The sequence below is a fragment of the Heloderma suspectum genome, chromosome 7, assembly GCF_057233095.1.
Source record: "Heloderma suspectum isolate Gila_16-S chromosome 7, 16-S_ref, whole genome shotgun sequence".
Taxonomy (NCBI): domain Eukaryota; kingdom Metazoa; phylum Chordata; class Lepidosauria; order Squamata; family Helodermatidae; genus Heloderma; species Heloderma suspectum.
Window position 1 is genome coordinate 41,180,859 of NC_139464.1, and position 16,571 is coordinate 41,197,429.

Sequence of the window (16,571 nt, forward strand, 5' to 3'; positions counted from 1 at the left end):
ACACATGCATAGGATTGCACCCTAGTTTACAGTTGCCAGCTTTCGAATCAGGACCTGTAATAAGCTGTACCTTCAATGGCCATTTGAAATTAGCAGGTAATCACAGTTAACTTCTTGGCTTGAAAAGCTTCACCTGCTGATTTCTTCAGGTCAAATGGCTACTAGAAGCTCAAGTGCAGGGCAGACTTTTCTTTTTCTGACCAACTGAACAAGCCTATTTGCTGCTTTATCAACATCATGTATAAGGAGTACCCAAAACTAGAGGCTGCACGGAGGTTTATTGCACTGCTAGGGAGAACCAGATATTTTTCACGGAGGGCTCACGTGCCTCTTTTATGCCATTTTAGGATTTGCCGCCTTTGTTCTTCTCCCCATATTTTTGCTCCAAAGCTTTTTGCAGGTTAAGGTTTAGGGCATTTTTCTGGAACCATCTCCCTGTTGAGAAGCGGAATAAATAAATACATTCCCACAGTTTGTACATGTTTACTGTGCACCCTTCACAGTGGGCATCAGAAAGGGCTGTTTTGGGGAGAGGCTAGAAAAGGGCCAGGAAAGACAAGGGGTCATGAGGGCATGAAAAGCCAGTGATTTCTGTGCAGTGGAAATACGGAAGAGCCAGGCTGCATATGTGATTATTTGGAAATGGACACCCTAATGTAAACTAGCCATGGGCACTTAGTGATGTGGCTGGGTCTTTATCACTGACAGCAATGAGAGCGAGACTGCAACCAGTTCCTTTAAAGATGTACCCAGGAGTGCGATGCGAGCTTTGTAAGCTGTGAACTGGGCGAAATCCAAACATTTAGATTATAATAATACTATTTATATATAGCTCTCTTTCCTGAGTGCTCCGCTAGTATTATCTTTGCAATCCTTACCAATACCCTGTAAAATAGGCTGGTATTATTATCTGCCATGTTACAGATCTGATGGAAGGTGGCTGTGTGATATAGTACTAGCCTCTGACCTCCTCCTGGCTTTCCCTTTCTGCTCTTAAAATTTAGGGCTCCTTACCTAGGTCATCCGTTTTCCTTCCATGCCAATGTTTGGGGTCCCGGACTGCCCTCTTTATCACATCTGGGGTATAGGAATCCTTCATCAGGCTTTTGTTCTCTAATGGTCCTCCTGCAAGAGATAACATTTCGAGAAATCTTCAGCCACTTGTGCCATAGCCACCCATATGTCGAATCATGGTTCGTGGCCTGAAAGAAGGAAGAACTGGTCCAACAGAAGAAGATAAAGAGTAGTCGTGTGACCTGGGTATTTCAAACAGTGATACATGCACCTTAGAAATTTTTGTAGCTCACTCAAACATAATGTTAGGTTCAGATTTTTTATTGCAAATGATACATTTCATGGTTTTGATGTGGTACCTCACCACAAATTTTTACACTGTATTACAGGATCATTAAGACAGAAGGGTTGATCCTACAAGCAGGGAGATCAAAGAAGTTGTCAGTTTGTGAGAGTTGTCCTGAGAGGGAGGGAAACAGGGCAGTGTCACTGGCTCTGCCTGGTGACCAGCTCCTCCCTCCATCAGCTATTACCTAGCAGCAGCCCTTCCATCAGGCTGTAGCAGCAGAGAGATGGGAAGCAGGACCACTCCATCAGCTCTGCTGAAAGACCACCTGCTATTTGCCTTCTCCTCTCCCTGAAATGTATCTATTCCAGCTGGTCAGTAAGAACCACTATGTAACTTTAAAAATCAGTGCCTAACTTTGCTTTCTTCCTTTTCCCTCCTCATTCCGTTTTTTCCTTTTGTTTGTGTCATTATTTTAGATGGTAAGCCTGCTGGCCAGAGACTGTCTTGTTTCTTATTGATCTCATGTAAGCTTCTCGGGGAGCCTTTTTGGCTGAAGAGCAGGGTAAAAATGCTTTAGATAAATAAACAGACAACCTCATATTCAGCATGTTTACACAGGAAGAGGAACCCATGGGTTCTTAGCCATGCACCCTTGCCCAAGTGGGAGTTGGTTGGTAGCTTGAACTGGGTTGGGTGGGGAAGGGAGAATAGCCTGACTGATAATTGTGCCTGTAATAGTTGTTCTCTATGCAGAAACCAACTGGCAATGTTTTTCATGGCATGGAGACAGGCTATCACTTGAGAATGGCTGCAGTTAAGGCTGCACCATTTCAAAACGTGCCAACTCTGGTAGCAGGTCAAAGAGACAATAGAAAGTGATTAGTGGGCAAGTGTCTGCAAGAAATACCAGCCACCAAGAAAGCTTCAAGGCACAGGAAGATACTGGTAAGAGATCTGCCAAAAGAATGTGAGCAACCACTTGGGATTTTCCTAAGCTGAGAGCTGGTTGGGTTGAGTTGGGGCTGAATTGAATTGATGTTTTTGTGAGAAAAGCATTTGTTGCCAACTTCTGAGGCTCCTTTAGCTGTATCATTAACAGCTGTTTGATCTGCAGCAGTTAGCAAATGTACTGTTTGTCTCTGTGACATGAACAACTTCCCCTGCTGTTTTCTGCATATCAAACCTCTGTTAAAGGCAAAGGGGGTGGCACTAGGCCTGCCTTCCCCAAGATGCTGCCCTCCAGGTGTTTTGGACTTCAACTCCCATCAGCCCCAGCCAGCATAGCCAATGACCAGGGATGCTGGGAGTTGCAGTCCAAAACATCTGGACTGCACCAAGTTGGGGGAGGCTTCCCTAGGCTGTCCCCCCATCCCTGTTCCAAAGACACAAGACTCCGCTGGTCTCCTCTCCAAAGGGAACAGACCCTTTAAAAGATGCAATATTTTTTCACCCCTCCTAGAGAGCAGAGCATAAAAAGTGGTGTTAGTTGTGGGATACCAGTAAACTTGGAACTCCAAGACCAGTTCAAGCCATAACTGCAGCCATCATGGGACACACATAGATAGATCTAAGAAAGTCCCTCACCCTGGAAAACGTTGGCCCTCAGGTTGTAACCTAGTTCGTAATAATCTGCATATGGTGAAGTTGACATAGGGTTCTCTAGTGGCTTGAATGTCCAGTCGCTGAGTCGTTTCTGTCCTTGAATCAGTCCGGCTTCACAGAGAGCACGGCGTGCCTGGAATACAGGAACATGATGGAGTCAAAATACATCCGAGGTTCCAAGGTTCTTGGGACCACCAGCTGTGTTTGAGTGCACTCAAGACACTCAGGCAGGCTTTCACAACCTGGTGCCCTCCGGATGTTTAGGGCTACAAGTCCGAGGATTGCTGACCATTGGCCATGCTGGCTGGGGCTGATGGGAGTTGAAGTCCAAATCAGCTGGAAGGCACCAGATTGGGGAAGGCTGAACTAGTGGTCCTTTCCATGCTCTGAATGGATAACCTTACCAGGTATATTCAGTCTCTTTCAGCAAGTGAAAGAACTGGGCATGTTTCGCCTTGAGAAGAGAAGACTGAGGGGAGATACGATAGCGCTCTTCAAGTACATGAAAGGTCATCACAGAGAGGAAGGCCAGGCTCTCTTCTCCATCATCCCAGAGTGCAGGACATGGAATAATGGGCTCAAATTACAGGAAGCCAGATTCGGGCTGAACATCAGGAAATCTTCCTGACTGTTAGAGCAATGCAACAGTGGAACCCATTATCTAGAGAGGTGGTGGGCTCTCCCACACTGGAGGCATTCAAGATGAAGCTAGACAGCCATCTGTCAGGGATGCTTTGGCTTGGATTCCTGCATTGAGCAGGGGCTTGGACTTGATGGTCTTATAGGCCCCCTCTAACTCTACTATTCTATGATTCTACCTATGTTTCTATCCATGTTTCTATAAACTTGGCTAGAACAAGGGTTGCCATCTCGTCATAATGTTTATGAAATGTTCATATTTGGGACTTCTATCCATAGTAAGTAGGAAATTAATCAGTGACAGCAATTCTCCATCATTTTGTTGGTTTTTCTCCTTAAAAAATCAGTCTCAATGAACAACAGTCGGTTTTACATAAAAGACTAATCTCAGATGACATGTTTGCCACTTTAGCCTTCCCAAAATTGGTGTCCTCCAGATATTTTGGACTACAACTCCTAGCAATAGTAAGGGAACATATCATCTCTTACCATTGGCTATGCTGCCTGGAACTGATCAGAGTTGTAGTCCAAAACATTTTGGGCTCCAGGTTAGGGAAGGGTGGATTACTCTGTAATATATCAGTGGCTTAGCGAACCCTATGGTCCCTGGAAGAGTGTCCCAGGGACCATAAGATTGCTCAGAAAATCCCTCCAAGGTGAGAAACAGCGCTCCAACCTCAGAAGGAGGACTTGTAGATCTGACCTCAGACCCTGACCCCTCACAGCCAGCACGGACCATGCCAGCTTGCCTCTCCGAGGTTAGAAAAGTCACCTCGGAGCTTCAGGAAAGGGGGCGTTCCCGTAGACAAGGAGGGAAGGAGACCAGAAAGCCCAGGATACAAGTTATCCTGAACCTCCTCCATTCTCCTTCTCTTCCCCTCCAAAGTGCCCTTGCTAGATGGGCTGAAAAACCCATCTAGCAAAAATAAAGGAGATCAGAGGACAAGGAGGCAAGGATCGCCTCTGTCACTCCTCCCGCCCCGCCGGCTTCAGCCCAGCAGGGCACTGACCTCTCGGAAGCCTCTGAGTTCAGAGGTCTCCAAGCAGTGAGGGTGCAATTGATAGGATTGTGCCCTTAACTGATATATGTCCTCTGATTTACATTGGCGTTAACCTCTTGTCTCTTCAATTAGAGAACTGGCAGGTATAGAAATGTCTGTATGCTATAATAATCACTATTTATTTATTTATTATTTATTGCATTTATATCCTGCTTTTTTTCCTCTTGCAAGGAACCCAAGGCAGCTTACATTATCCTCCTCCTCTCCATTTTATCCTCACAACAACAACCCTGTGAGGTAGGTTGGGCTGAGAGTGTGTGACTGGCCCAAAGTCACCCAGTGAGCTTCCATGGCTGAGTGGAGACTAGAACCTGGATCTCCCAGCTCCCAGTCCAATACTCTTGCCACTACATCACACTGGCTGTCATGATGTAATTATGCCTTGTTTTGCAATTTCTTGGTTAGTAATTAAAATAATGTCCAGTATGCAACTCAAAACGGACTCAAGACATTTCGCTGCCTGAGGCAGAAAATAAGATGGTGCCCCCTCCCATCCTATGCCCCAAAGCCAACTGGACTGGCAGATGAATCTGTCTTCAACACTGATGATGGGACAGCATCTTCCGCACCTGTAGGAAGCAGGCTAACTTAGGGGGTGCAGAGCAGGCCATATGGCCTACATTTCTCTCCTCCAACACCTTTCTGCCATCTCCCAGCATCTGCTGCCGGAAGCAACTGCTTCACTTTGCCTAATGGTAGGACCAGCCCTGATGCAACTACTGCTACTTAGTACTGCTTATTTAGCGCCATGTGTGAGGTGCCAAATAAGAGTTTTTTTCCAGTGAGGGGCTCAATATTTTCAAATAAAAAAGAGTAGTGTGTCCTGTTACTGAGGTGCTCTTACTATCAACCCTCTTAAAAGGTAAGATCATTATTTTTTCTACCTGCTCTTCAGAGATCAGCTTCTCCACCACAGATGTGCCATACTTAGCCTTGATATTGGCAGGTATTAGGCTGTTTTTCTTCTCCTGCAAGGGCTTTCCTTCTGCTTTAACATCTTGGCCACCGGACACCAGTGATTCTTTGGCACTCGAAACATTCTCAGCTTCTTTCGTGTCTTCACGGCTGCCCTTTATGGTTTTTCGGGGAGATCCAAGCAATCGGGTCCCTAGAGGCCGATATTGCCTGCCTGTTAGTTCATCTGAATTAGTATAGCTGTCTTCCATTTCTTCTTGGTTAGCGTTGGCAGGCTGCCAGGAACTTGCAGGCCTCCCCTTCTGGTAATTCCCTAGCCCCTTGGAGGTGCTGCTATCCAGGCTATCCTTCCTCCCTGCAGATATTTTCGGTGATCCACTGTGAATGCACAGGGCAGAGGGAGTTTTGGGTCTGAGGCTCTGTTTACTGTTGTTTCTGGTTTGGAAAAGCTGTGTGGAAGGGAATGCCTGATGCATGACTGGAGGCCTGCCCGTAGTTGTTCTGTTCTCTGCTGGGCTGTTGGAGTTCTTACGGGAGTTCCTACTAGAATTCCTTGAGGGGGGTCTTTTGTTGTTGGACTGTACCCCAGCCACGTTGTATGTGACTTGCTCCTTGTTTCCATATCCAGGCATTTCTGGAAGACAGAAAGAAAAGTGTAACAAGTAGGACCTGCAACAAAAAGTTGCAGTGTATCCTCCTCATGTTTTAAGAGGAGTTCTTCTCTTCAGGGTTCCAGCCAGCCATGCTGATCTCTAAGTTATGCCATTCTGTTCCCCCCACACCAGTGTTCTGGTTTCCTTTACCATTCTGTAGCTAGTGAGCATGCTCAGTCCTCATAGGACTGTTTTCAGGGAGAGAAGGGTTGCCCCTTAGGATTTTGGAAAAAGGCGTGGGTTGTTGTTGTTTTTGTACATCTGCAATTATTGGGCTTCCCCCCAAGCATGCCAATACCTCCCTCTTGTTTCTCAGTGGCACCGTTTTGGCTCTATTTCTGTCGGCACCCACCACCCGAGTCCACTATTTGAGGGAGTGTTGGGAAATGCTAGAAATACAACAGCAAATGGCCACATTTTGCCATAGCTTATGGTTGGTTTTATTGGAAAGATCATAAAACTGGTAACCTCACTGGGGAAAGCAGCAGCATCACCCTCCTGTTCCTGATGTGCATGGGGTAGAATATGAAGCAGATTATGTGTTTCTCAAATTTATTTGTGTGTGCGTGTATACACACATACAGAATATATTTATATACCACTGAACATATTTAAAAATATTTCTAAGTGGTTCAACATCTCTAAGCATTGTCCTTAAGTGTTCTTAAGCACACACACAGAGCTAACAATGCATCACCATTGCCATGACTTCAAGATACACCAGACTTCAAGAGACACTGTACTGGGGGACTTACAGAGGTTTTGGGGAACATTACAAATGTTCCCCAAAATGTTCCCCAAAACTATCAGCTATGGACAGTGGTACAGCTAGGACTGGAACTTGGGGGCAAAGTCCAGGGTTCTGCAGCCCCCCCCCACCACCAAAAAGACTACAGAGAGCAGCAGGTGATGACAGCATCAGAACCAAACTCCATTTGATGTCTGTACTCTGTAGTCATGATGGTGCTACGATTTAAGTGAGTTTAGGCATTGATGGCATAGACAGTGCCATGAATCAGATGCCGTATTCCTGCAGCAGCGTATATGTTTAGCCTTGAGAAGAGAAGACGGAGGGGAGATACAATAGTGCTCTGCAAGTACTTGAAGGGCTGTCACAGAGAAGAAGGCCAGGATCTCTTCCCGATCATCCCAGAGTACAGGACACGGAATAATGGTCTCAAGTGACAGGAAGCCAGATTTCAGTTGAACGTCAGGAAAAACTTCCTGACTGTTAGAGCAATACAACAATAGAACCCATTACCTAGGGAGGTGGTGGGCTGTCCCACACTGGAGGCATTCAAGATGAGGCTGGACAGCCACCTGTCAGGGATGCTCTGACTTGGATTCCTGCATTGAGCAAGGGGTTGGACTCGATGGCCTTGTAGACCCCTTCCAACCCTATTGTTCTATGATTCTATGTATCTAATTGGCATTCACAGAAACACACGTTATCAATACACTTTTACTGCATGCCCATGTATGTATCTTTTCTCATGCAAACCTGTCAGAATCCATTCAGGTATCAGGACTCAAGTTCACAATGGATCCTGGAGACCTGAGAGATGTCAGGCCAGGATTTGACCTAAACCTCACCATTCACTTCTGGCTCAAAGAAGGAACTGCGGGGAGACCAGCCACACTCACAAGGAAGGTCCTTTACGCTGATAGGTCGGAGTGGGTCAGGTGGTACTACTTTACCTCCACAAGGGCTTCCAGGTCAGACTTCTTGGTTGGCTTGAGCCACTAGGAGAGCCTGCTTGTGCTGCACCTGAATGTCTAGGACTGTCTTTGTCTTCAGTTTGGTAAGAGCTGGATCTGACATCAGCAAATAAGAGGATGATGGCCAAACCCAATGTATTGGCCCCAGGAGCATAACCAAGTCACCTGTAGTGTTAGATGGGCCTAGAGATCCATAATGCTTGCTTAAGTTCATTGTGGGTACAATTCCCTTTGACTCATCTCACATGCTCAGTAGGCCTCTGAGCATGTGAGATGAGTCAAAGCCTGATACATTCCACACCAGCAAGCTAGAAGATCTTATCAAGACTGGCCTGGGAAGTGAAGCTATGTGTTTATGCTGAACTGCAGGTGGCTGTGCTGAAAACCAAGCATGGCTAGTCTATGCTGAGAACCAACACTAGGGGGCGCTTGCTGCTGTCATGCTGCCTCACTGCTAATATGTATGGTATAAGACCCATTTAACCCCTTGGCTCTGGGTTCAGAGAAGCTGTCTGATCCAACCATTGGTTACGCCTGTGTGCTGATTGTACTCAATAAAGTATCTCCTTGTAAGTAAACCTGGATCTGATTTATCACTATCTTGGCACCTCTAACCTAAGAGTTCAAAGCCTACAGCCGGGGCAACACACCCTTATAGCCTGGGGATCTATATCAGCCCAAACAAGGTAGAGTGTTCTGGAGAAAAATAGAAGATCCCCATATTATATCTCCTACCTGGTGGTAGGGATCCAGGAGAAATGAGTTCGCCACACATTTTAATGTGAACTTATCTCATTTGAACTTCATGAATCAATGCATGTACACCCAGGTATACTTTGATATTTGCACATTTCTGAAGTTTACGATGGGGCTCTCCAGTCAAAAAATGTGTGATATATTAGGCAAAGATGTGCATATTAGTGAATATGACATACGGAACCCCATTCTATTAGGGGAAATTGCTTGCAAAAATGAGTATATTAGGAAAAAATGCATATAAAAATGCATCTCATCTATGACAAGAAATGTGCACAAAAATCTTGAATTTTCATAGTGTTTTTTTTTTTTTTAAAAATCACAGACCGATGTGGAAACGGGACAAAACAAACTTAAGGTTGGGAAAATGAGAAACTGAGCAAAACCGAAACTGGCAGTTTCATCCATCCTTACCTGATGGACCATTGGCCATTCTGGTTTCATGGTACATGGCGGCAGGCATTGAGATGGCCGTGTCCATGGGCACCTGTTGTACAGAAAAATAAAGTATGGGTCATTATCTCAATTTAAAGCAGCCTGTAATATATCTCCAGAAGAGTTGGGGGTGAAAGTCGCCACTGTAGGGCTATGCAGTGAAATTACTGCTAAACCAAGATTAGAACCAAGATTAGAACCTGGAACATGCAACTCACAGTACATTCTTTGAATTGCTACAATATACCAGCTCTCCTGTAGATGTCTCCAAGTGTAAACTTTATTGGATGCATTCTCAGTTCTCACATCATGCTTTGTAAAAAAAAAAAAAAAGTATTATATCTGTGTCAATACATTGACATTACATCTTGTTAGAATGTTTTATTATAAAGCTTCTGGTTTGAAAATGGATAGAACATAGGTTTGCCAAATTCCTAACCAGCCTTAAATAGCTGCTTGATCTAGTATTACAGAGGTGGGCAACCTATGTCCCTCCAGATGTTGTTGGACTTTGACTCCCATCATTCCTGATCCATTGGCCAAGTTGGCTGGGGCTGATTGAAGTTGGAGTCCAATAATAACTTGAGGGCCATCATTTGCCCACCCCTGTGGTATTAGATCTGGTATTTGTAATATTCACACGTATTGCTCTGGTCTTTGACCTGGGTGACCTTGCGCCAGTCACTATCTCACAGCCTGGCCTACCTTACAGAGTTGTTCTGAGGATATAATAGGAGGTTGGGGTGGAGGGAACGACACCCATGTGCTTCATGGACAAAAGACAGGAAATTCACGTAACACATGTAATCAGTATTAGCCCACGAATCATTTCACAGCGTGAAGATAAACATTATCCACCGTCAATTCCTATGGACCAAATAGCTGTTAAAAATATGACTACAGGAACTAGTAGAAAAGTTGGCAACCCTAACCCAGCTCCCTGACCAGATTTGACTCCCTCTTTTACTTCAAAACTTCTTACACTTAACCGAACACTTAGCTGTAAATTATTTCTGCCATGGATGTAATTTTTTAAATTTGTCTAGTTCCTTTTCATTCCTTTTCCTCTATTATTAACTTCCAGATTTCACAAAGGAGGAAGTAGTAGAGAGAGACCAAACAAATCCCCAAACCAATGGACAAGAAGCATCCTTCAATTAGAGGACACCTTCAAATAGAGGTCAGTCCTCTGACAGCTCTTCAAATAGAGGACTGTCCTCTGTAAAAGAAGACACATATTACTCAATATTGTTGCTGTTGTTCAGTCGTTAAGTCATGTCCGACTCTTCGTGACCCCATGGACCATAGCACGCCAGGCCTTCCTGTCCTCTGCTCTCTCCCGGAGTGTGCTCAAGTTCATATCCATTGCATCGGTGATGCTATCTAGCTATCTCATCCTCTGCCATCCCCTTCTCCTTTTGCCTTCAATCTTTCCCAGCATCAGTGACTTTTCCAGTGACTTTTCTCTTCACATTTGGTGGCCAAAATATTTGAGCTTCAGCTTCAGTATCTGTCCTTCCCATGAGCAGTCAGGGTTGATTTCCTTTAGGATGGACTGATTTGACCTCCTTGCAGTCCAGGGGACTCGTAAGAGTCTTCTCCAGCACCAGTTTGAAAGCATCAATTCTTCGGCGCTCAGCCTTCCTTATAGTCCAGCTCTCACAGCCATACGTTACTACTGGGAAAACCATAGCTTTGATTATGCGGACCTTTGTCAGCAAGGTGATGTCTCTGTTTCTTACTATGCTGTCTAGGTTTGCCATAGCTTTCCTCCCAAGGAGCAAGCGTCTTTTAATTTCATGGCTACAGTCACCATCTGTGGTGATCTTGGAGCCCAAGAAAATAAAATCTGTCACTGCTTCCATTTCTTCCCCTTCTATATGCCAGGAAGTGATGGGGCCAGATGCCATGATCTTAGTTTTTTTAATGTTGAGTTTCAAACCAGCTTTTTCACTCTCCACTTTCACCCTCAGCAAAAGGCTCTTTAGATCCTCTTTGCTTTCTGCCATTAGGGTGGTATCGTCTGTGTATCTGAGGTTGTTGATGTCAGGGTGGACACTGAGCCCATAGAATCCCAGAGTAGTTCTGATTCTGAGGAAGAGCCGTCGCTCCTGGGAGAGGACCACGCTCCTCTTTCCCAGGGCCAACAGCTGACGGAGATTCCTCCCACCAGCATTCCTAGCTTAGATAGCAGTCCAGGGAGTGACAGAGCGCGGATAGCAGACTTGGTGGACGCGCAACGCCGACGCAGAGAGCGGCGCCTAATGGAGGGCGCAGAAAAGAGGCGTAGTGCCCGGTTGGCGCGCAAACAACGGCTGCGCCCAGAGGATCCAAGGGAAAAGGGGAGGGACTCTCCCTAGTCCTTAAGTTCAGGTGTCTGCCAGTAATTCCCTTTCAAACGGGGACCAACTGTTCCAACTTAGGGCATAGGTACTGTGCTGCTCAGATCTAGGTGCAAACGGTAGAGTTTTAAGTTGTAAAAAGAAGAATAAAGCTTTGAAAGGAATCCCTTTGTCTGTGTCTGGACTTGGCTACTGGATTAGACTGAGAGAGGCCTCCAAGGAGCCCTTGACAGCTGATAATTCTCCCGGCAATCTTAATTCCGACCTGTGATTCATCCAACCCGGCGTTTCTCATGATGTACTCTGCATATCAGTTAAATAAGCAGGGCGACAACATGCAGCCTTGTCGTACTCCTTTCCCAATTTTGAACCAATCGGTTGTTTCATGTCTGGTTCTTACTGTTGCTTCTTGACCCTCATACAGGTTTCTCAGGAGACAGGTAAGGTGGTCTTGTACTCCCATCTGTTTAAGAATTTGCCAGAGTTTGTTGTGATCCACACAATCAAAGGCTTTAGCATAGTCAATGAAGCAGAAATAGACGTTTTTCTGGAATTCTCTTGCTTTCTCCATGATGCAGCGAATGTTGGCGATTTGATCTCTCGTTCCTCTGCCTCTTTGAAACCCAGCTTGTACTTCCGGTAGTTCTCGGTTCACATACTGCTGAAGCCTAGCTTGTAGGATTTTGAGCATCACCTTGCTGGCATGTGAAATGAGTGCAATTGTGCGGTAGTTTGAACACTCTTTGGTATTGCCTTTCTTTGGAATTGGAATGTAAACTGACCTTTTCCAGTCTTGTGGCCACTGTTGAGTGTTCCAAATTTATTACTCAATATTAGTTGTACATAAAGTAAAGCCATTAAGGGTGCAATCCTATGGGGATAGGCAGCTGCCTCTGAACTTGGAGGTGACCACCTATCCAAAGCAGGGCAGGAGTAGCATGGAGGGGATAATTCCCTCCACACTTCTCCTGCCCTGCATTTGCGGCTAGACAGCCAATTGTGGCTGTCTAGCCATGGGAAGGTGGAGCAAGGGAGGAGGCTGCTGGACACACTTAAGATGTGTTGTGCTGGCATTCTGCCTTCCCCACCCCGGAACGCCCACTGGAATGTCCTGTTTTGGACACTCCATGCTCCTGTTCCGAGCGCGGAGCATGGGGCAGATCCTCACTGCCTGCAAGGCAGCGTGGAAGTGGGGGAAGGTTGGTTCTCTGGGAACTGACCTCGGAGTCTGAGCTCTGAGGTCGGTTCCCGGAAAACCACATATCCTATGGCCCTCTAGCTTCTGACTAGCGGTCATAGGATTGCTCCCCCAATGACTAACTTGTCCCATTCATTTCAATGGGTCTACTCTCTGTAGGAGTACCATTGGGTACTACCTCATGGCTGCCCTATTCAGCACACACACCTCGTAATAATCTCCCATGAAACCTTTGCATCTTTGTCAGCAAAATGTGTTCTCAAACATTCATCTGCTGCCATCATACTTAAACGCAGAACTCCTTTTTTTCACATATTCTCTCTCTCTCTCTCCTCTGCCTCTCTGTGTCTGTATTGGGATTTCACCTGCTGTCAGTGTTTCTGACCTCCACGTGATCGTCTGAATGGAGCCCATGCACAAGCAAGGGATAGGCTTTCTCAGTGCAGTGGGCATCCCTGTAAAAGCCAGGGGGCTTTTGTACATGAAGCTTTTAACCTGCACCTTTACTGAGGCTTCTGGTTCTGGATTCTTTGCAGGAATAAAATCAGCTCCTTTACATGTTTTTCCCCAGGGGTTTTCTTTCTCCGCCTTTGTATATGTTACATTACACAACCCCTAGGTGGTGCTGTGGTATAGTGGAATTGTGCAATTACATGAGATTTCTTTGGTGTTATAGAGGCCATTCAGAAAAAATACCACACTTTCCCCATTTTTTTTTTTTTTAAAACAATATTGGTCACACAAAGCACGGGAGAGTCCCTGGAGTATGACAGCTTTGTGTAAAGGGCTACAGTCCATGTGCTGTTGTCATTACAATGCTGGAGGGAAAGAAGTGAGGGAAAGCTCGAGGTGCACAAAAAACTAATTTTTTGGAAAACATCTTCGCAATGCATTTTGAAATACGTTCTTCCCCAGGGACACTCCTGAACAACAGTTTTTGAAATGGTATATCAGCACACTGTTACAAGTTGTTATAACGTTGGCCTAGGGCTGGGGAGACCCGGGTTCAAATCCACACTCAGTTCACCTGCCCTCCCCAAGCATGTAAGCATTGACCAGGGTGTGAAGATAGAGCAAGCATCCTTGGTTGGCCTTGTGCTCTCCAGGTCCAGAGGGAAATCGCAAGTGAATGGGCAGTGGGGAGTAGTAGGTGGACCCACTCAGGTAGACCCTTGCTTCTGAGTAGATGGACCCACTCAGGTAGGGGCCCACTGAGGGCATCTTGCCCAAGGGCCCCCTAAAACCTGAAGCTGGCACTGCAAAGAGCAAAACTTTGGGGGTTTGGGGTTTCAAAATTTGGCAAACCTATTCCCCAGTCTGACCATTCTCCCTCCACAAACCCAGGCTGTTGCTGGTTTTCTGTCCCCTCCCCAGTAACCAGGCTCTGGAAGCAGAAATATGTCCTTTAGAAAAAGGGGACTAGGAGAGAAGTGCAGGGAGAATTGGTGGGTGGGGGAAGAGTTAAATATGCCCTTGCAGATGCCCCCTCCCCAGCTCCTCTCATTCATGGTACCTCAGAAATCGTGGGTATGTGAGAACCTGTGTTTGTTGGGGAAATGGGCGGTTCCTCCCTGTCTTTCTTCAAAATGGTTATATGTGTGGCTTTTGTGATTTCTTAAACATTTTTGAAAATGTGAGCAAGAGATTACTTTATGTCTCCAAAGTTAAATACAGCGTTCCCCTCCCAATCCAATGTATTGTTTTCAAATCGAATGAATTTAATTCAACCTCATTACCATATATTGCTTGTAAAGGTGCTTTATGTAGTTGTAGGCACTGTACAAAAATAGAAAACACGTAACTCCCTTCCCACCGGCTCACACACTCTAAAAAGCATGACAAAAAAGGAGACGGGAGTTGAAAGGAAAGAAGAACTTAGCACAAGCTAAGGAAGCAAGGGAGAGAGAGAGAGAGTTGGCGGACAAAATAATTAACCTAGAAATAGAAACAGAAATCAAATAGTACAGGAAGAGTGGAATATAGGCGAGAAAAGCTTAGTTTTAAAAATAATTTCTTAAGAGTGAGACAAAGAGTCTAGCTGAGTTCCACATCTAAGGAGCCATGAGAGGAACAACACAAAGTTGAGAAACAGCACAGGGTGGTGGGGGTTTAATAAGAAGACGACCTGATGATATGGGGACTGTGATTCTGACTTTTGAATATAGGGTTGGTTTGTTTTTAAATACAAGGGCCCTTGCTCATCTTAGTTGGCTACAACACATAGCTGGGACAGACAAGTTACCACAATTCCCAACACCTTAATTGTTCCCATCATTATTATGTCACTAAGATTTGCAAATGAGCTATGCTAGCCTTTGGCACTGACAGGTCACTTCATCCCTATGCCTCTGTTAACACGCGCACAGTATTAACAATGGCTCAGAGTAGACCTGGATTTTGAGTTTTAATCAAATGCTTCTGGCTGTCACTCAAGAATACTGTGAAGCTCAGATATACTGAATGTCATCACGTTGCATTGGGTGTAATAAGCATGAGCTCAAGAGTTAAATGGCCCACAATGTTGGTAAAGCTTTCTGGGTTTGTGGTGAAACCATCCAGATTCCAGTAAGTCCTGTGGCTGGTTACCTACCATCCTACCAATGCGTGAAACTGCAAATATGTTACCAAATTCCTATTATTACCAGAACTGGGTGGCCTTGGTAGGCTATAAGGCACAGCCTAAAACAAGTTCAGCTCAGGGATACATTTGCTGAACATGAACACTTGTATCCCCTCCCACACACACTTTCCCCTCTCTCCATATCAGCACCTAGTGGTGTGCTCTTTGCCCCTGAAGATCCTGAGAAATCATGAGCTTCACCAGCCCCCACGTATTTTTCACCTGAGTCACATCCTCCACTTTGCTGGCATTTCTTGGGCAGGAAGACATGAGGCAGCTGTCCCGTTGGAGTAGGTTACTACCAATCTCCTCCAGCTGTTGTAGGTACTGGAGCACAGGACTGATTTCCTTCGACTGCTGGACTGAGGTATCAGCCTTTTCCTCAGGCTGTGGTAGTTGCTGGTGCAAGATAGGAAACTCTTCTGGGTGCTGCAGGTATCGTAGCACGGGGCTCGTCTCCTCGGGCTCATGTATGTATTGGAGTGAGGGCCGAGCCATCTCTGGCTGCTGTTGGCACTGAAGCAAGGGACTAAACCCCTCAAGCTCCTTCTGGCACTGAAGCAAGCCACTGGCCTCCTTAGGCTGGTATAGATATTGCCTGACCAGGTTCATAAAACCTCTGGCTGGGAAGAGCACGACTATGATTATAAATGAGCTATATATATGCCAGGCCTGTCCCAGAGTCACCAACCAGAAGTGGCTCCAGATCAGTTGCCAGAGGTGGCCAAGGAGGGCCCCACATGCCTGCCACATGTGGCCTGGACTAGCAGCAAGGAAGCAGCAAGGCTCCTTGCATGGACTTGTGCCTAAAAACCAAGACCCTTTGTGTAGGTCATAGGGTCTCAGTGCCCTTGGTTGTGTGTGCCTGCCTACCTGCCCTGGAGGGGTTATTTTTGTCTCTGAGGTGCCCAGAAGTTAAATCCTCCTCATAAAGGTGTACCTCACCTCTTCCATGGTCTCAACTGAGGTGCCAAAGGAGTTCTTGTGAATCAAGCAGGTCCTGGACAAGTCTAGAAGTGTAGACAAAGAGGTGGAACTATGAGCAGTCACCAAGGACGGTTGCTAAGGAACAACTATTCCCATCTGTGATCTGTAGTTGCTACAGAAACCCAAGTAAACATAGGTACCAGCTGAGAGTTATCTGCAGTAGTTTAACAGAAGTTCGCATACCAAGAGGGTTGTCCAGCCTTTTGTTTCCTAAGTTGTGTCATAAAATAATAGTAGTTATTTGGAGCTTATTTTTATTTATTTATTTGAGGTATTTTTATATCACCCTTCATTACAAATATACCCCACCATGGTTCACAGTAAGAAATTATAATGAAAGA

At 45.6% G+C, this 16,571-nt stretch overlaps 1 protein-coding gene across 1 annotated transcript; it reads right to left on the reverse strand.

The window, feature by feature from the left end:
- Window positions 1–260: 260 nt before the first annotated feature.
- On the reverse strand, window positions 261–9,138 carry CIMIP4 (ciliary microtubule inner protein 4). Its single transcript, XM_084811739.1, has 5 exons — window positions 9,063–9,138; window positions 5,490–6,154; window positions 2,888–3,038; window positions 1,015–1,125; window positions 261–435 (listed from the first exon to the last, which is right to left on the reverse strand). Exons 1-5 carry the CDS (start codon window positions 9,127–9,129, stop codon window positions 344–346), a joined length of 1,086 nt encoding a protein of 361 aa, XP_084667865.1. The 5' UTR covers window positions 9,130–9,138; the 3' UTR covers window positions 261–343.
- Between the last annotated feature and the right edge of the window lie 7,433 nt (window positions 9,139–16,571).